We start from the raw sequence: 19,319 nt of genomic DNA on the forward strand, positions 1-19,319 counted from the left end.
AATACCACAAACATTATATTGTATACTATTTTATAAATGATTGTTATAGTCGTGAATATATAAATATTATGTAATTATTTAAAAATAAATAAATAAATATGAAATTTACATAAAAAGAAAATTAATTTTTTAATAATAGATATCACTCTTTTTCAAAGTAACTGCACATCACTTATATATTTTACGACTGTATGTAATATTACTCATACTCTTTATAATCTCGATTTAAGATTTAATTGTCATGTATTTAACTATTGAGCCTAAAAGTGTTTTTTTTTAATCATACTATCAAATAGAACTTTTGAATTCTCTATTGAGGATTGATGCGGAAAATAAAAAAGAGTATCATATGAAGAAATTTATAGGTCTAACTCATTTCATAAAATAGTTTCTACAATAGATGATTGTTCATTTCTTATAAATATATCTAAGACTTTGTCCGCAGATAATGTGAGATTATTTCTCAACGTTATAAACATTTTAAGTTGTAATTCGAAGGGTTCTCAATTTCATATTCAATTTTATTCACAATGGATAAGTTGATATATAAATGCAAAATTGATATTGTTTAGCATACTTATCTGTTTTTTTTTTTTTTTTGAGTTTAGTATACTTATCTTGAATGATAAAACAAATAATCATGATTTTTTTTTGTATTTATCTTTAAATGAATAACAAGACATTTAGATAAAACACAAATATATTATGTAAAATCATGGAAAAATAAGTCGAATAAACTCTTTGATTTTACATGATTAATTGAAATAAACTAGACAATCATTTTTATGAAATTCAACACATTTTGGATTATAAAAAGAATAATTCAAATAATTCTGACGAGGCACATCCCAGCTTCCATCAATTATAAATATTTCTATGGACATTTCGGCCTTGCGTGTGTTTTTAGGTCTCAAAACCCAACGAATGAAAGGCCTCAAAACCCATCCCATGGTTCATAATCCGAAACGCTTAAACCCGTTATGAAGAGCATATGTTTCAGATATGGGCCTCGAATATTAATAAGCCCAAATTTTGAAGGCCTCAAAACCGATCCCACGGTCCATAATCTGAAACGCATAAACCCTAGGGTATCAAATATTTTCACCCACGGGCTTATATAAGCAATCAACGAAACGAGGACTCTTCGATTGGCCGCTCGCTCAGGAACGCTCCAGTGACCAGTCTCGGCGGATTTCCTAGGGTTTTCTGCTTATCTAAAAATGGTACTCTCTCCTTCCTTCGTCGACTCTTATATCGGAGTTTGATATGAGTTCTTTTTGCACATCAATATGTATACTTTTTTGGAAATTGATCTGATTTATAGTTTTTGCGATCGAGGATACTGTTAACTCAGTGCGCATAACATGTCTGGTTTAGAAAACCATGGAAACCTCTACGGAGATTATAAAGATGAAAAGTCTAGATTTCTCGCTGTGTTTTTAGGTGTGGTTGAATTTGAATATGATGGTTATTTCTGTTTTGAGTGTTGTATTGTTCTAGATCCGATAAATCAGCTTAAGGAGGTAAGTCGATGTAGATATGGTGTAGTTGAGTGGGGTCTTAAGGCAATGGAGGAGTTTACTTGCTCGTTTATATTTGGCTTTAAGCTTTCAGTTTCCAGTATTTGAGCTTCAGTTTGGTCAGTAATAGTCCTAGAAAATGCAGCCTAGTATAGCTTTAAATATTGGTATAGATTGTTGATTTTTTTTCTTTTCATGAGATGATAGTTTTGGTTTAGATGGTGGGATATTCCCCTATATTTCTTTTTTGTGAGGGTGGTCGTGTATGTAATGTTGTATTACATTTTTAACGTCATTACGCCATAGTAGGTGGTAGGTAATTATTGCGATGCCTATTGGGATGATATGTGTGGGTTTTGTGCCTCGAGCTCTTCGGTGCCGGTTTTTGCAACTCGTAAATTTATTCTTTAAATTTCTAAGTAGCATCTTGTGCATTTTTTTTATGTTTCTTTGAGCTTTGATTCTCTTATATTTGGTTTGATTCTGTAGGCTGGCACTCAATGAGTTTCCTGTTGGTATTAATATTGTTTTTGAAAACTCCTATTTCTGTAATTTTATAGTCATGGGTGGTGCCTTAATTTACATTTCTATCTTTTTGATGGTATGCAGACTAAGAGAACCAAGAAGGCCGGTATCGTTGGGAAGTATGGTAAGTTCTATAGGCTTATTTTTCCCTTGATAGGAATTTGTATTATTAAGCTTAATTGGACGAAGTGCTCCATTTTTTTTTTATCTATTCATGCTACAAGGTTAGAAAGATTGTATATTATAGAAGAAAGGAATTAGAACTTGTAGTTATGTGATGTGTTGGCCATTTCCTCATCTAAGATTCTGGGTTGTCGTAAATTTGAGACTTTAATAGTCTGGATTACTCTTGAGATCTTTATTGTGATGCTGGTTTTGGATATCATGGACTGGAAGTAGTTTGATTTTTCTGTGCTGTATCATAAAGCTACTGATTAAAAAAATTGTATCATAGATCATTGTGTTTGGATTAGGAGGAGGAATGTATTTCAAATTGAGTTGTATAGCCTTTTTTTTCCTATCTGCAACAACAATTTAGCACCTATTTTAACCCATGTTCCTCCAGTTATCTCTGTTACACTGTTTGTTACCTGTGTTTTTTAGTTGGGAATGTATGCTGCATGCTTGTGCCTAAGCAAGGTGATGGTACTTGTCCTATTATATTTCAGGCACTCGATATGGTGCTAGTCTGAGGAAGCAGATTAAGAAGATGGAAGTTAGCCAACATAGCAAATTCTTCTGCGAATTTTGCGGGAAGGTCTCTTTCTTTATTCTTTAGTCTTATCATTTAGTGACCACTCTGAGGCTTCTCTCTGTTTCTACATGAAACTTCAATGGGGTTCAGCATATGTTGGCTTTGGATCATGCAATAATAGTAATGGTGTATTTTGCAGTTTGCGGTGAAGAGGAAGGCTGTGGGAATCTGGGGTTGCAAGGATTGTGGAAAAGTGAAAGCAGGAGGTGCATACACATTGAAGTAAGAATTTTCCTCAAGTTCTACTTTGTTAGTCGTATACCTATATTTTTGTAGTTGAAGGTTCTAATTTCTGTATGCTGCTCGAATTTGACAGTACTGCTAGTGCTGTGACTGTTAGGAGCACCATTAGGAGGCTGAGGGAGCAGACTGAGAGCTGAAACTGCATTCACATGTTTTTGTCTTTAATTTTGACATTATCAATCAGAATGTAGTTCTTGAGAGATGTTTAAACTAAACAAAAATGGAGTTATCTTTTTTGTTTTTATATTTGTTTCAATCAATGCCTTAGATGCAGACTATAAGCACAGATTCAGCTGGCTATTCGGTTATCATTTATTCAGAAATTGCATTTTTTTTTTCTGGCTGGTATTGCATGACATATAAAAATGAGGTTGACCTGAGATTGCAATTTGTGTCTTTTAAATGAAAACATAAGCTTTTCTTCGCAGAATTGGCTTTTTACCACTGCTCAGTTTACCTCAATGACGCTGTCTTCGTCTTCACTTTCCCACCACTATTTCTTGTTGCTACTATTTTATTACGATAACATAATTTGCTATTTCGAGAGCTTGATATCTAAATTTGCAAGATGTTTTCGAATAAATTTCCCGGTTGATTCAATTCTTTTAATGATTCGCGAATGTGATGGAATGCATGCACTTGTACAATAATAATAACCAGCCGTTGAAAAAACAAAACCATAAAAAAGTCCTTTTAGCCTACTCCTTGCTTCGACGCCTAATTTTAGCATAAATGCAGACCAACGACTGCAACACCTTCCTATATTTGTGCTCTTTAAAGTGACAACAAATTCAATTAGAAATTCACGCTGAACCTCTTCATGAAACTTGGAATACTCCACAAAATCAGTAATTCCTTCAGAGAATAAGCTTTTCTAATGGCTACCTGATTTGTTTTGGTAAGAATTGGTGTAGTTTCCAGTGGGCAGTTGCTGCCCAGGAGAAGCTGCTAGCTCAGTGCCACAAAGTGACAAGCATCCTTGTCAAGGCCCGATACATAAAATTATTTTATTTTATTTCATTTCATCATTATAATTTTTTTAAATTTATACACAATATATAATAAACAATTCAACTTTTTTAAATCTCAAAATAAAATAATATTTAAAAATAATATTTTAACAATATTTTATTCAACTTTCAACAAAATATCTCATTTGAACTGCGTAACAAACAAGGTACATTGAACAGTTATCGGATTTCCTAGCCATCCTCTCCATTTCACTTACCATATTTTTTATGATAGATCATTTTATTAATTATATTTCGCTTATTATATCACTTGAAAAAATAAAAAGGTAATAATTGAAATGGGGAGAAAACCCTTATCCGCCACAACAGCACTTGTGAGTTGTCACCTCCTGTCTTTATTATTAGAATGAGGAACATCACTTTAGCATTATGAAACAATGGCTCGGGTAAGGTTTACCAAAACACCAAGAAGTACCAGTTAGCAAAAATGGAAAATTAGAGAGCAGTAGATTTGTTACATCTATTGTTAACCGCTCCACATACCAACCGACTCAAAATTCAAATACTACATTGGCTGGGTTGAGGTTTTACCTCGGCACGGGCACCGGCACCGGCCTTTATATTACATCTACCTCATCTTTACAAAAATGGTAGTGAGATTGAAAAGCAAAAAATTAGTTGAATATTTGATATGGAATTTCTCATCATCAACCCTCTCTCTCTACACAATCTTGAAGCAGTATAGCTGACCATTCCACTCCTCTTCAGAGATCTTCCTCTCTACTCACAGGTTCCAAGAGGAACCATAAAATGAATCCTCCCAAAGCAAAAGGCCGAAGAGAAGATGACAAGATAAAATGCAAATCTGCTCGGTGAGGAAAACAAGATAAGCCATTGTCCCGACGCTGCTGTCACTCATTAAAGAAGCACAAGCAGCAGTTAGGAGTCTCAAATGATTGGAATTGGGATATTCTCATTGTTACTATTATGGTGTATTTGTTTTTGTGCAGCCTTAACTGCAGCTACTCTAGCTGCATTGGCTGCCCTATTGGCTGCTGCTACTGCCCTGTTGACTCTTTCATCTACCTTGGCCACATCATAGGCTTTCTCTGCTGCTCGCCGAGCTTCCTGATTGTAAACCAGTATAACAGAACCAATCAGGAAAAATCCCTAACGAGTTACATAAATTGCTAAATCAACTGTCCAAAGTTTGTTATTCTGTTTCTCTCTCCTGGTTCTCATGCATGTACTGATAAATATGTAGAGTTATACAACAATATATTTGTGTTGCATTCACCAGTAACACGTTTTACATAGAACAGGCAAAAAGATGTTTAGGGATTTAAAGTATTACATGACGATAAGTAGAGAATTGGATAATGAATAAAGATCTTGCATCAAGCAAACAAATGCAGGCACGAATTAATTTTATTTAAATGAGCTTGAGGTAAATATCTTCCAATGGGAAAGTGCTAATAATGTCCATGAAAAACTGGACAGCAGTTTTTTTTTAATATATATAAGTATATATGCCTGGCAATTACATCAACAGTAAATATAAAACAAACCATACATTTGGAAAATTCAAGACGAAACAATTCTTTTGGTGCAATATATAACAGCCAGGGGAGAAGATAGGATAATCCAGATTATGATAGCAAAACCATAACACATGTAGGCATCAACTGTTCTTAAGATATTTGGAGCTTTTATAGTATGAATGTAGGAATTAGAGTACCTGCACTGCATTGAGTATTTTGGAATGATAGACAGCAACAGGAGATACAGGGGCAGTAGTGTTCTGTGTGCTTGGAATGTCAAGAATGCCATTCTGCCAGTGACCAGATTGTGTTTCCCCATTTCTGAAAGTGTACATTCCAAGCCCTTGCCTTCTACCTTCATGCCAGGCTCCCTCATATCGATGTCCATTTGCAAAAGAATAGACCCCAAAACCATGCATCTTGTCCGCAAAATATTCTCCAGCGTATGTGTCCCCATTTCTAAACAAATAAAAATACATGAGTTGTAACATAGTATAGGATCAAAACTTCAAATATAAAAAATTTCAGTTTTGTTTTTTCTTTTTCGCGCTCAGGGTGGGGGCTGTTGGGGCATGGTACTTGATAATGCTGCCATAGATATATGAACAGATGCATAATCAACAATGAAACTTACTAATTGATACTCAGGATGTAAAGATAGATTAGGAGATCATTCTAAAAACATGAAGAAATGAAACTTATGCGCAGGTGTGTGAATGTGCATTAGTATAGACATGGGAGGGAGAGGTGGGAGGGAGAGGGGGATAGGCATTCCACCTATTGAGTAAGAACTAAGTTGGTGTGTGGGTCTAAAACGACTGAGAGATAACATTCAGGAGCTATTTAACTTTGGGAATACACACCTAAGATTGAAAAAAAATCCACAGGAAAATGGAATGGGGAACAAGCAAAGAAATAAGGATAATATTTAATTATTAAAGAAACAATGAATAGAATAGAAGGAGATACTTATTTACTAAAGGTAGATCTTCATACACGATAGTACCATCATTGGTTCACCATTACAGCTTTAACTAGTTATAGCTGCTTTGATAAGCAGATCTTTATAAATCCAGTTAAAGGCACAGCATTAAAAGTAAAACATAATTAACTTTAAACCAGTCATTAGAGGAAGAGATAATGCTGACACCCTTGTGCCTTAAAGATTACAGCTTTGAGCAATAAAATAACTAATACTCAAGCACTAAAAGAAAAGGCCAAATTACTGCGATACCATATATATCATCCAGAATTTCTATATTTTCTGCCTATAAAAAATAATATTCTCTCTAATCCAGAAGGACCCAACAGAAATCATGACCGATTAGGTTCATCAATCTCTAACTTAAAAGAATCTACTACAACATAATGCTAAAAAATCTAAACCTAATCTCAATCATCTAAACGAATTCAAATACATAATAAGCAAGCAATACAACTACACAAACAAGAATTAGCAACCAAAGATCAATCAAAAATCAAACACACCCAAGAGCTATCATAAAATTTAACATCAGGTGGCACAAAAATCCATTCTTCAATCATTGATAACCAAACCAAAAAAGAAAATTGAGGATTCTTTTCCGGACCTGAAATGGTAGTGACCAAGGCCGTGCTTGACGCCCCATTTGAACTCCCCGACATAACGACTCCCATCCTCGCAGGTATGCACTCCACACCCATGACTCTGTCCATTAGCCCATTCCCCGGCATAAACATCACCGGTATAAAACCGATACACCCCAAAACCATTCCGAAGCCCCTGCCGATACTGCCCACGATAACGGCTTCCCCTGGCCCACGTCTCCACTCCATAGCCGTCATACTTGCCATCGATCCAGTCGCCCTCGTATCTTCCACTCATGTAATAGTAATACACTCCACTCCCCGAACACTTTCCTTTGTGAAACTCGCCCTCGTACACGTCACCGTTGCTATAGACCTGGACCCAACACCCCGAATTTGCTCTCTTTTCGGGTTTGGAACGCGACCCAATTGACCAAAACACCGGCAGAGGCGGCCGGGAGTTGGGCGAGCCGTTGGAGAGCTTAATCGGGAAGGACCGCGCGAGGAAGAGGCGTATGGAGGGGAGGCGAGGAAGCGCGAGGTTAAGCGAGAACAAGAGGGCGGCCGAGAAGGCGAAGGCGGAGAGGAAGTCGAGGAGGAAGGAGTGGCTCGGATGGGACACCAAGAAGTAGAAGAACGGGAGGGCGAGCAAGAGGATAAGCCGCAGATGGACCCGCAATCGTCGAAAGTGCTTAGCTTTGCGGAGAGCTCGATACAAAAAGGTCTTGAAGGCGTGCGAGAAGGAGAAAAGGGAATCGTTTTGGGGACTGAATTGCGGTGGGTGCGAGTGGAATTGGTAGATGGTGGGGGATTTGGAGAGGGATGAGTGAGCTTGGGTCAAAAGGGTCCGCTTGTAAGGGGTTGACGAAGAGGAAGAAGAAGGAGAAGGAGGGGTAATTGGGTCATTATGATGTAGCTGTTGGTGGGAGGGGGATTGAAAATGAAGGGAAGAAGAAAGGTAGGGATGAAGAGATTGTTCGGGGTAAGGGGAAAGTTGGGAATTGTAAGAATGTTTGTGGTGGATGGAGGAGGGAGGAGGAAAGACGAGAGGAGGGGTTGGATTGAAATCGGAAGAGACGCCGCTGCTTTCTTTTCCGATCTGAACTTCGGATTTCTTCTGATGCATTACATATATAGAAAAGAGAAAACTCCTCTTCTTTCCTTACTTCTCTGTGACTTGTTTCGCTTCTGATTAAACTCGAGAACTCTCTCTCTTTTTCTCTGCGTGTTGGTTGTGTTTGCTTTTATTTTTGAATGAATTCAAATGGGTTTGGCGTATTTTTCAATGGCAAACGCTTTAGGTGTTGGTGATGTTGTTTCTTTCAGAGAGAGAGAGAGAGCAGCGGCGTGTGCGTGAAAGTTTATGGTAGAGAGACTGAGAGAGAGAGAGGATGGTTTTTGAAAGAACGAAGAGATGTAGATCTGTTGGGAGGGGAGGACGTGGACTTGGGTATCCTCATGAATTTACTAACTACTTCCTATTTTTTCTCTCGTTTGAATAATAAAAATCTATTTTCTGACATAATATTATAATAATTATTATAAGAAAAACGATGTTTGCAAGCATTTATGATATTAAAATCCTTCAAAACCCAAGTTTGATGAGATACTTTCAGTTCCATTTGACATGAAATAGCATCTCAAAATATTTGTTAAGAAAAACAAAAATGTGTGAATGGAAATTTTTTTGTATTTTTTAAAAATAAACATGTATTTAATGTTAGATTGTAAAGTGCCTATTAAAAAAAAAATAGTATGAAAGGTTGTCTACGGGGATAGGGCGGAAAATGACTCTAATGTTTAAGTTAGTAAATATTTTCAAAAAAAGAAAAAGAGGAGGAGAAAGCTAAAGTTTTTAGGAATTTTCAAAAAAAGATATACCATTTTCACTTGATATTGTGGTTTTTTAAAATTTAGAAAACCGTTACTCGAAGCTTAGGGAACCCCTCACAATACGCTTTAGGGCTATTTTAGATAGTAAAGTATTCTAACTATTATTTATTATTTTATTATTATTTTTTATCTACTTTTCATTACTGCTCAATATTATTTTATTATTTTTTTACTATTATTAACAGAATATCTAAGATCACTTCATTATCCAAATACAACCTTAGTGTCCTTTCAAAAATCAAGAGAAGTTAACTACACCCTATTAATAATAAATAACATTTCATGTGTCAAAGTTATAATATTCGTATTAATAAATATTATTTTTGGGCGTATAGAAAAATAACTAGAGTTTTTTTAATTGCTTCTAAAATAAACATTTTTTTTCTTTTGATGTTAATGGATTTAAATATATGGTTTGAACTTTGAGTAGGTGTATACATTGAATGATTGAAATGTTTGAAAATATAAACTTTCTGATACGCTGTAGCTTTTGAATTGACATTCCATTCTCATTTTTCAAAAAAAGAAAAAGGTATCATTTTGGCTTTTCATAGTATTCACGTGCTATTGATTACATTTTGCAATATTTAGTGAAGATAAAAGTTGGAAATGGGATGATTTTATTTATGAAACTTCTAAAATAAAAATGAATTTAAAAAAATTTAAGATCACGAGTTAATTAAAAAATAAAATAAAAAAAAGATTCACAACTTTATTCTCAACATTTTTTAAAATTCTAATTTTTCAGGCCATATTGGAATTTTTATCTTTTTTTTTTCTCTTGCTATCTTTTGCTGGTTCTGTGCATAGATCAGAAGCTTTTACCTTTTATACATGCAAAAAAGGCAAAATAATTTAGTAACCCAAGAAAAAAAAAGGTGAGATCCTAACTTTGTAGACAGAAACTAAAAAATCAGAGCATCACAAATAGAAAAATGGTGTTTCACAAGTCTAATCTGCCTCAATGCTTCTGTTGTTGTTGTTGATGGAGATTGATTGCTTATCAATAAATGAGTAAGAACAAAAGAGACTCTCAAATAAGGAAGTTTCCGATATGATTATATATTGTTATATATGAATCTAATGGACAATGATAGCCATTGACAACTCTATTTTTGTTCTAATTATCATTATAATTATTATTTTGATAAGCTTAGTCCTTTGATTTTTCTGTACTCATGAAGAAAGCAGTTCAACAAGGGCTGTCTTTTACTACTATTATTGTTGTTGTTGTTGTATTTCCATTTTTTTCTAGTTCTCTGTCTCATTCATTTGAATCCGAATATATATATTTTTTAATTGAAAATGAACTAAATCATTAATAAAAAAAATTATTTTATTTATAAGTCGGTATATAAAACACACCATTCCCGAACATGGCAGTGAAGTAGATTTTTCTATTGATAGGAAGTGTTTATCGCTTTCATTTTAGTTGGAAACTTGCCGAAGTCAAGTAGATCATCTTTTCACCCAACACAATCTAGTGCTGTATACTTTTTTCAAAAGAGCAATCCCTACCACTCCTTACACATGCCATGAATATGTTTGTTGCATAATGCGTGCCAAACAAATTCTCATTATTTTATGCCTATAATAAACATGTATGGATAATGGAAAGATGGGTCACATCTCTTAATAATGTGTAAGGGGAAGACAATAAATGGGACATAGGATTAGGATTTGAATGGCATTTTCTGATCGATCCATAGCCCAATGCATTAAATTGTATATAATGTTTTCAAAGAGATATAGAAAAATACAGAAGTTTTCCAATGAATACTTTGAACATGATCATGACTGAAAAGAACCAGCCAATATCTTTCTTAAATACCATGATATATTGCTTTTGTCAAGCACTTGGATATCCCTAATGATTTTGAGATTTACAACTCTTGCATATTCTATACTCAACTGCAAAATCATAAAAAGCAACTCAGGCAAAGGAAACCGCAAAGCCCTCAGCCCAAGATAACGAGAGAAGCTTACAAAGGCTCTGCTAAATTCATGAAAATAAAAGAGTGGTTTTGCAGTGCTAATAGGCAAATTTCCACTTTAAACATTTTCATTGACAAATCAATTGTAGTACTATTGCATTTCATCTTGCCTGTTAGAGCCACTCATATTTTAACATAAACATGAGGAAAGATGAGAACAGCCACAAATAGACAATTGGAGAATTCATCACAAATGGTAACTTCCACCTCTTATGTCACGGCTTGTGGAGCTTGAAGCCAAAAACTCTTGGAACATAGCTCTGTGTTGCCTTCTGTGGCTTTATGTGTCCATATGTCATTAAAAATAAGTGGGGAAACGTGGTTCCGAAATAAGCTCCATCGATATCTTTGATAATGTCAAGAAATTTTGAGATTGCAACTAAAGAAAACTTGCAAAATTGAAACAAGTCCTATATTTAGCCACAGTACCACAACAGTCGAAACAAAGATTATTATTCATGGAAATCACAATCATGCATTAATAGACCAACAGTTCAAATGGACGCTCCCGATGTAGACATCAAGCCACAAGTAGCTTAAGAGTATTAACAAAGGCACAAAAAATAAAGTGAGAATTTAAACAATTAGCATTTCAGCAAATGATTATCTTCGCAAATTAGAACGATTCGAACTACCTCAGATTTCATGTATGGTTCTGGACTCCAGACTTGCAAATGATTATCCTACTCTCAATCAACCTCACATAGATCCATGGTTGGACTTTGCCTAAGAACCCATTTACTAGCCACTACAAACCAAGCTTGGATTTGGAATCAAGACGTTATGATACTCAACCAAAAGCATCAAACGTTAGCAAAATGGTTGCTCAGCACCAGGGGAGGCGGCAGCATCAGGGTAACATTCAGGACAGCAAATGAGTTGATTTCGCTATAAGCCAGTCAGGCTAGGCTTATCTTGCTGCTTACCCCAGCTCACTCTTTTGTTAAGTGAGTGAAGCTCAAACAAACGGCCCAAACTCATTTTATAAACAAGTCAACAAGCAAAGCCAAAGATCCCTCAATTTCTGTCTTTTAAGTTCAGAAACCTTGTTATGTTTATTTAGAAGCCCCTCCTCTGGGGTTGTTAGTCTTCTGCCTTGACTAATTTCTATCTATTCAATTAAAATTACCAGTTTTTTGAACAGTTAGATCAAAGAAAAAGAAGAAGAAGAAGAAAAAGAAGACCCAAGAGACCCTACTAAACATTTTCTCATCAGTCAAATGGATTTGGATCCCCCAGAGTTCCTGCCTGAACTCTAGGGCCTAGAGTGGAAGAGAGATAGAAACACAAAGTCATCCCACAGCAGCAAAAACTTTAGGGGATCTAAATCCAATCAAAATAATTTTGTTGAAGAAAAATATATCAGTGAGAATCAATGCTGAAGGAGATGTAGGATAGATGCAAATAATTTTCAAATCAAGTAACAACTATTGCAACAGAAGGATACTGCCTTGGTACTTGGATCGAGGATAATAAATATCTTCACATTTGGGACAGTAGATTTTTACGGTGCTTGAGCGAGGAATGTCAGACTGACCAACCGGGAGGCAGGGTTGCCCACAGCAGTAAACTCTAGGGCATCTTCCAAAATCATAGTTTTTGTACTTCTCCAACTGCAGAAGATTTAACAGTTATGCTTAAACAAAAAATTAATAAAAACAAGAACAGTAAACATAAACAAACAGCATAAGTTAACCTGAAGCTTACCATTGCAGCCATGCCCTTGCTCGTCAGTATATATCTAACATGTATAAGACCATACAGCATCTCCGCTGCTGACTCGACCAATTCATTTTGCTCTTCTGTAAACATATCACCTGAGCAAGTCAACATCCGACCCATTAAAAAGGGCTTGATGGCTATTCTTCACATGCATCCACACACACACACATACACACACAGAGCACAAGGCTGAACCTAGGACCCAAGTTAGCCTGATAGTCAAATTAGTCACTTATTGACATTGCATTTTAAGTTAACTCTTGATAATCATATGAGTCTTTTGCCCACAATCCCCCATACTAAGTTACGTTCTAAACTGAAATACAAGTTTCGCCAATGGGCAACATCACATTGAATTTTGCCAAAAAAAATTATTAAAAAACCAAAATACAATTAGAATAGAAAATTTGTTACCATGAGAAGATTCAACGTCCAAAATCAGATCAAGTGCGTAATCATAATATGGAACTTGACTGCTCAAGCCGCAAAGATTGAAATCATCTTGAACATATTCATCATCAACTTCACAGAAAAATTCATTTCCTCGCAAATTGCAAAACCATGAAATCCATGACGTATCATCTCCATCAGAACCACTAACATCCGATCCTTCACTGTCTGTTTCAGATTCCTCTGGAATCAATGCAAATAAGGCCACCATAAGACAAAAAAAGAAAAACAAAGAAAGAAAGGAGATAATTATAAAACTTTCAATCGATTGTATTGCAATAAATAAATAGCTATTCACACTCATAGAATAAAACACTCATTTTTATTTGTTATAATATAATGCAACTAGAACTGCCAACAAAGACCAGAGAGGTGTCGTGAAGCTACAAAGAACAGTGTAAACTAATGTCTAACACAATGATTTTGCTTCATAACAAATAGCAAACCGCAAAGTTACTTCACCAAACTCAGATCCCATATCACAAAAGTGCTTCATCGATCATTCTAGTCCTACCCAGTACTCGCTATTTGCTTCAACTAACACATAATAAAAAAGAGGAAAAAAAACCCACAAATGAACTGAAATTGCAGAGAGTGAATAAACCCAGATCCCCCACAAAATCCACTTCTACAACACAAACATAGTCCACTATTTAACCATAAAAAACTAAAATTCACGTCACCCAAATTGAAGAAAAAAACGCAAAACCAGAGAATGGCCCACCATCAGAGCACTTGTTTTTGGCAAGCGAAGCGGGGCGAGAATCGCGATGATCAAGCTGCTGCGATTTACCGGCGGAAGTGGAGGGTACGGAGAGTCTCTCCTTGTCCTTACTGTTAAGACCACCCCTGGAAGTGGACGGGGACGATTTCTCTAGGTGCCTGTCCAGCGCATCGTTGATGCGCTTGCGATCCAACGGGCCTCCCACTATCTCCGATCTCGAAGACCCAACCCCACCTCCTCGATCCCTATACATAATTTTTTCCAACTAACTTTCTCTCTTAAACGCAGGCCGAGATTCGGAAGAACCAAATATTTCAAGCTATGCAGCCGTACATATCTCTGAGACCGTACATTAGAGAAAAAAAAGAAAAAGAAAAACCCTCTCGATTTGGACAAGAAAGGGATAAATTAGGGTTTTTAAGACCAGAGAATGGGGTTTTGGGGGGGGAAAATAGATCGAAGATGGTAGAGCATGGATTCGAAGACGAAGAGGGAAAGGTTGGGGTTTGTCTGATCAAAAGGAGAGAGGGTCGGAGAGAGCTAGGGTTTGTGATTGAGAGAGAAATGGGACGACATAGACGCAGCCGAGCTCCCCCCTTAGGTTCCCTCTATCCCCTCTATCTCCCTTTGTTTTGTTGTCTCCTTTTAAGGGTAAAAATAAAGAAAAATTCTAGACATAAGTTTGCATCTCAGCACATCTCATAAAAATACATGATTTAAAATATAAAATATAAAAATAAAAAAATAAAATCATATATTTTTAAGTAATATATAAGAATGTAAAACTTCTGTGTAGTACAACTATAAAATAAATTATCTATTTTTTTCGCTCTACTTTTCTTCTATTTTCATATCTCATATATTTTAATTTTTTCATTTACTTAATAATTAAATAAATAATTATTAATATATTGATATTTTTTTATATTTTAAAAATGTTTTAAAATAATCAAAAAATAAATAGGTAAATTTAACCTAACAATCAGTCGGTTATTTAAAAATAAAAATAAAACAAAAAAGCTAAATTATATTTTATTCTCCAAATATTCCGTTCAATTTCATAGACACTTGGCTATCGGCCATCTTTGGTCCATGTGGTTTCGATATTTTAAAGGTATATATTTATATTTATTTTAAAATGTCATGCTTTATATAATATATTTTAAAAAATTTTCTATAATTTCTTGAAAGAAATACTTTAATTATAAAATAATTTAATTCCAAACATATTATATAAATTTATATCAGTTTATAAATTTATTTTTATAATATTATTTTATCAAAATATGTTACTCAAAATATGTTATTTTATCAAGTTTAATTAAAATGACAAAATCTAATATAAGATTGGCATTGCCTATTTTAAAAGTAACAACAAGAATCCATATTCTTCTATTTCATTAGTAATAAAAAAAGTAACTTATTTATCAATTTTGATATTTATCTTTTTTATGTCCTTATATAAAGAAAAATTATGAAAATTCTTTATTTATCTCTTCTTATGTTCTCATATAAAAAATATTTCTAATTTTTAATTATATCTATCATCCAATGTTACATAAAAAAAAATCATGCTAAAATGATTATAAATGATATTATTAAAAAAAAAATCAGTGATCTTTCTCAATAATGATTTTGTTTTTTTCAAAATATGATTCTTCAAAATGGAAATTGGACCCATTTATATATTTCCCAAAAAAATGAAATTTTTAAAGGTGACCCTTTATTTAAAATCAAAATGGGCAATTTTAGGGACTTAAAAAAATAAAAATCATTTTAGGCGTAAGTGCCAAAAAATAAAAAATAAAAAAATCTTATATCCAACAACACTTCGGTTCAAATCCGAACAAAGTCCAACCGTCTACTTCTCGAAGACTGAGGGCTCGTTTGGGGAGTGAGATGATATGAGAATTTTTTGAATAGTAGTAAAATAGTTTGTGAATAGTAGTGAAATAGTGTAACAATACTAGAGAAATCAGGGTAGAATTTGTAGCACAACTCACTTAGAATGTGAGTAGCCTCCAAAAATTGAGAGAGATGAGAGGAAAATCTAGAAGGTTGATTCAAAATGATTCTTCACATATCCCTTACAAGGTGTTGCGATGGAAATTAAATGGAACCTTTCTAATGGTTTCCACAGTATATTTAGCCAATCACTGGCCTTGCTAGCTACAATACAAAATAAGGGTAAAATTGTCTTAACCATACTACTAATGGCCATGCAAGGCCTTCTAAAAATAAAATACGTAACACAACAATTCTAATACTCTACTGGTCCTGTGGCCCAAGCCCAACTCACGTCTGCATTCAATTATAATCTGAGCCCCACCATGCCTTGGCCCATGAATAACCCAATGCATGTGACAAAACCCTCCCGTTAGAACACCTTGCCCACAAGGTGTGGGTAGGCTTGCTTCAGTTGGTCGAAGGGCTCCCATGTTGCGTTCTCAGTCGTTTGCTCTTGCCATCGGATCAGAAGCTCCACCATTGGTAAGTTCTTCTTGCAATTGTTTCTTCTAGTTCTAGTTTGATGGTTCCCTTGGTGTCTGTGGGTGATAAGGTTGACTGAGCCACTGTGTTTTGCCTTAATTTCTTTTGATTTGTGAGATGTGAAATATGGGATGTATGGAGGAAGAAATGGGTGATTCTAGTTTGTAGGTTACCTCTCCAATTTTTTGTATGATCTGATATGGCCCATAGAATCTAAGGGATAGCTTGAGACTCTAACGGTTGGTCACCGAATGCTGCCTATAGGGTTGGAGTCTCAAATAGACCCATTCTCCCACTTCTAATTGTTATTCCTTCATCTTAAGGTCAACATACTTCTTCATGCAATCCTGAGCCCTCTGTAAATTTTGTTTTAGCAACAGTAGAATCTGATCACTGGATCTCAATTCCTCCTCCATAGACTCCACCTTAGTAGTTCCAGGGGTATAAGGTAGTAACTTCGGTGGGGCATAGCAGTATAAAGCCTCAAAGGGAGTGAGGCGTGTTGAGGAATGGTAAGTGGTGTTATACCACCATTCTGCTAGGGGAATCCAATAGGCCCAAGTTTTGGGCTTATCACACACAAAGCATCATAGATAATTTTCTAAGCACTTGTTCACAGCTTCAATTTGACCATTAGTATGTGGATGGTATGAAGTGTTTAATGCAAGCTAGATGCCTTGTATCTTGAAAAGCTCTTGCCAAAACAAACGGGTGAATACACTCCCTCTGTCTAAGACAATTGACTGAGGCATCCCATGCAACCTCAAAATCTGTTTAACAAAGAGCTGGGCCACAGAATTGGCTGAGAAAGGATGAGTGATATGAGTGAAGTGGGCATACTTAGTTAGACGATCCACCACTACCCACACACTATCAAACTCTTAAGATTTAGGTAACCCTTCTACAAAATGCATAGTGATGTGCAACCAAGGTTGAGAGGGAATTGGAAGGGGTTGTAAGAGCCCATTAGGCTTAGCTTGATCTGCCTTCACTTTCTGTCACACTTTACAATTTCTTATAAAACCCCTTAGGCTAGTTCACAATCCAAGCCAATAGAACACCTTCTTCACCCTATGAAGGGTTTTATCATACCCTGAGTGTCCATCTAAGGGCCCATTGTGTAAGATCTGCAATAGCTTTTGTCGAGAGTCACCATGCTCAGCTACAAACAACTTATTTTTGTAGAATAACAAACCCTATTTTTCTGAAAAAATTATGAGGCAACAGCCCCATGGTAGACTGCTCCAATAGTTTAATGGCATAAGGGTATTGTTTGTACCATTCTTTGACCTCATTCCACCCTTCAATTGTAGGAATAGACAAAGCTGCAATACTCAGGCCCACTTTGGTTTATGAGTTTCATCCCTTATAGATAGAGCATTAGCAACACGATTCTCTACCTTTTTTTTATATTCCACCCTTACATCATAACCAAGTAGCTTAGATACTCATTTTTGCTGTAAGGGTGTGCCCGCCTTCTGCTCAAGCAGAAACCTTAAACTTTGACTGTCTGTCCTGATAGTGAACACCTGTCCAATGAGATAGGGCCTCCACTTCTGTAAGGCAACCACTAATGCATAAAGTTTCTTCTCATAAGTTGACCAAGATAATATCCTCCATTTAAGGCCTGACTAAAATAGGCAATGTGCCTATTTTTGTGCATTAACACAACTCCAATGGTCTTCTTCGAGGCATCGCACTCAAGCACAAAGTGTTGAGTAAATTCGGGCATTTCTAGTACAAGGGGTTTTGAGACTGCCTCTTTTAGTTTAAGGAATGCTTCTTTTGATTCTGGGGTCGACAAAAATTGATTTTTATTCAGTAACTCAATCAAGGGTCCAACAATACTCCCATAACCCTTGATGAATTTTCTGTAATACTCAGTAAGGCCTAAGAAGCCCCTCAGTCATTTCAATGATGTGGGTAAAGGTCATTCCTCCATGGACTTGATTTTATCAGGATTAGCTCTTACTCATTCAGCTGATATCAAATGGCCTAAGTAAGCCACTTCAGCACTTGAAAAACTGCATTTAGAGGCCTTAGCCAATAGCTAATGTTGTCTCAATGTATCTAGGGTCACCCTCAAGTGTTGTAAGTGATCCTCTGCTGTTCTACTATACACTAAGATATCATCAAAGAAAGCCAGAATAAATCTTCTCAAATAAAGCCTAAAAATTTCGTTAATTAGGCTTTGAAAAGTAAAAGGAGACTTAGTTTGCCCAAATGGCATAACTAGGTATCCATAGTGCCCCCACGTGTCCTAAAAGCAGTTTTAGGAACATCTTCATTTCTTACTCTGATCTGGTGGTAACCAGATCGTAGATCTGGTTTTGAAAAGACCCTTGCTCCACTGAGCTCATCTAACAGTTCCTCCACTACAGGGATTGGATATTTATCCTTCACTGTAACCTTGTTTAATGCCTTGTAATCCACACACATCCTCCAATAACCATCTACTTTCCTCACTCGCTAGCACTGGTGATGAATATGGGCTTTGGCTTAGCTGGATCACACCTGTTTCAGTAACTCTTGAACAATTTTCTCGATTTCATCCTTTTGAAAATAAGGGTATCTATAGGGCCTCACTGATACAAAAAATGTGTTAGGTAATAAGGTTATAGAATGGTCATGTGATCTGCTGGGAGGCAAACATTGAGGTTCTCCAAACACCTCTGAAAACTCTTCCAAAAGTGTTCTAACAGTTTCTAGGATTTGTTTGCTTCCATGAATTGTACACATACACATTTCTTCTCTAGTTTATTATCCTTATAAAGGCACCCCTCTTCAATAGTCCTGGAAGGACATAGACCCTTCAACAATACTTCTCTGTGTCCTTGTTTGAATCCCATTGTTAAGTCTCTAAAATTCCACAACATTGATCCCAATTCTTTCAACCACTGCACTCCTAACGCCATATCACAGCTTG

The 19,319-nt window shown here is 35.7% G+C and overlaps 3 protein-coding genes across 4 annotated transcripts; 1 reads left to right on the plus strand and 2 right to left on the minus strand.

Annotated features, from left to right (window-relative positions):
- The first annotated feature begins 1,076 nt into the window (after window positions 1-1,076).
- LOC121241003 (60S ribosomal protein L37a-1-like) lies at window positions 1,077-3,286 on the plus strand. Its single transcript, XM_041138541.1, has 5 exons — window positions 1,077-1,223; window positions 2,130-2,169; window positions 2,714-2,802; window positions 2,939-3,021; window positions 3,116-3,286. Exons 1-5 carry the CDS (start codon window positions 1,221-1,223, stop codon window positions 3,177-3,179), a joined length of 279 nt encoding a protein of 92 aa, XP_040994475.1. The 5' UTR covers window positions 1,077-1,220; the 3' UTR covers window positions 3,180-3,286.
- A 1,205-nt stretch (window positions 3,287-4,491) lies between these two features.
- LOC121240999 lies at window positions 4,492-8,549 on the minus strand. Its single transcript, XM_041138536.1, has 3 exons — window positions 7,144-8,549; window positions 5,752-6,013; window positions 4,492-5,141 (listed from the first exon to the last, which is right to left on the minus strand). Exons 1-3 carry the CDS (start codon window positions 8,244-8,246, stop codon window positions 4,962-4,964), a joined length of 1,545 nt encoding a protein of 514 aa, XP_040994470.1. The 5' UTR covers window positions 8,247-8,549; the 3' UTR covers window positions 4,492-4,961.
- Window positions 8,550-10,832: 2,283 nt separating this feature from the next.
- LOC121241001 (putative casein kinase II subunit beta-4) lies at window positions 10,833-14,570 on the minus strand. 2 transcript variants are annotated; one of them, XM_041138538.1, is made up of 5 exons: window positions 13,904-14,570; window positions 13,144-13,362; window positions 12,715-12,824; window positions 12,455-12,620; window positions 10,833-11,353 (listed from the first exon to the last, which is right to left on the minus strand). In XM_041138538.1, the coding sequence occupies exons 1-5, from the start codon at window positions 14,154-14,156 to the stop codon at window positions 11,223-11,225; spliced, it is 879 nt and encodes a 292-aa protein (XP_040994472.1). In that variant the 5' UTR covers window positions 14,157-14,570; the 3' UTR covers window positions 10,833-11,222. The 2 variants fall into 2 exon arrangements, with proteins under 2 accessions (XP_040994472.1, XP_040994474.1); XM_041138540.1 differs by having other exon boundaries at window positions 12,715-12,809; window positions 13,904-14,542.
- Window positions 14,571-19,319: the final 4,749 nt, after the last annotated feature.

The sequence above is a fragment of the Juglans microcarpa x Juglans regia genome, chromosome 7S, assembly GCF_004785595.1.
Source record: "Juglans microcarpa x Juglans regia isolate MS1-56 chromosome 7S, Jm3101_v1.0, whole genome shotgun sequence".
Taxonomy (NCBI): Eukaryota; Viridiplantae; Streptophyta; class Magnoliopsida; order Fagales; family Juglandaceae; genus Juglans; species Juglans microcarpa x Juglans regia.

Coding starts and splice junctions, on each gene's coding strand:
- LOC121241001 (XM_041138538.1), bottom strand. CDS start 14,156: ATGTATAGGGATCGAGGAGGTGGGGTTGGGTCTTCGAGATCGGAGATA. Junction 12,825..13,143: donor GGACGTTGAATCTTCTCATG/GTAACAAATTTT, acceptor TGACTTGCTCAG/GTGATATGTTTACAGAAGAG. Junction 12,621..12,714: donor GCAAGGGCATGGCTGCAATG/GTAAGCTTCAGG, acceptor AATCTTCTGCAG/TTGGAGAAGTACAAAAACTA.
- LOC121241003 (XM_041138541.1), top strand. Junction 2,170..2,713: donor CGGTATCGTTGGGAAGTATG/GTAAGTTCTATA, acceptor ATTATATTTCAG/GCACTCGATATGGTGCTAGT. Junction 3,022..3,115: donor GGAGGTGCATACACATTGAA/GTAAGAATTTTC, acceptor CGAATTTGACAG/TACTGCTAGTGCTGTGACTG.
- LOC121240999 (XM_041138536.1), bottom strand. CDS start 8,246: ATGCATCAGAAGAAATCCGAAGTTCAGATCGGAAAAGAAAGCAGCGGC. Junction 6,014..7,143: donor CTTGGTCACTACCATTTCAG/GTCCGGAAAAGA, acceptor TTATTTGTTTAG/AAATGGGGACACATACGCTG. Junction 5,142..5,751: donor AAATACTCAATGCAGTGCAG/GTACTCTAATTC, acceptor GTTTACAATCAG/GAAGCTCGGCGAGCAGCAGA.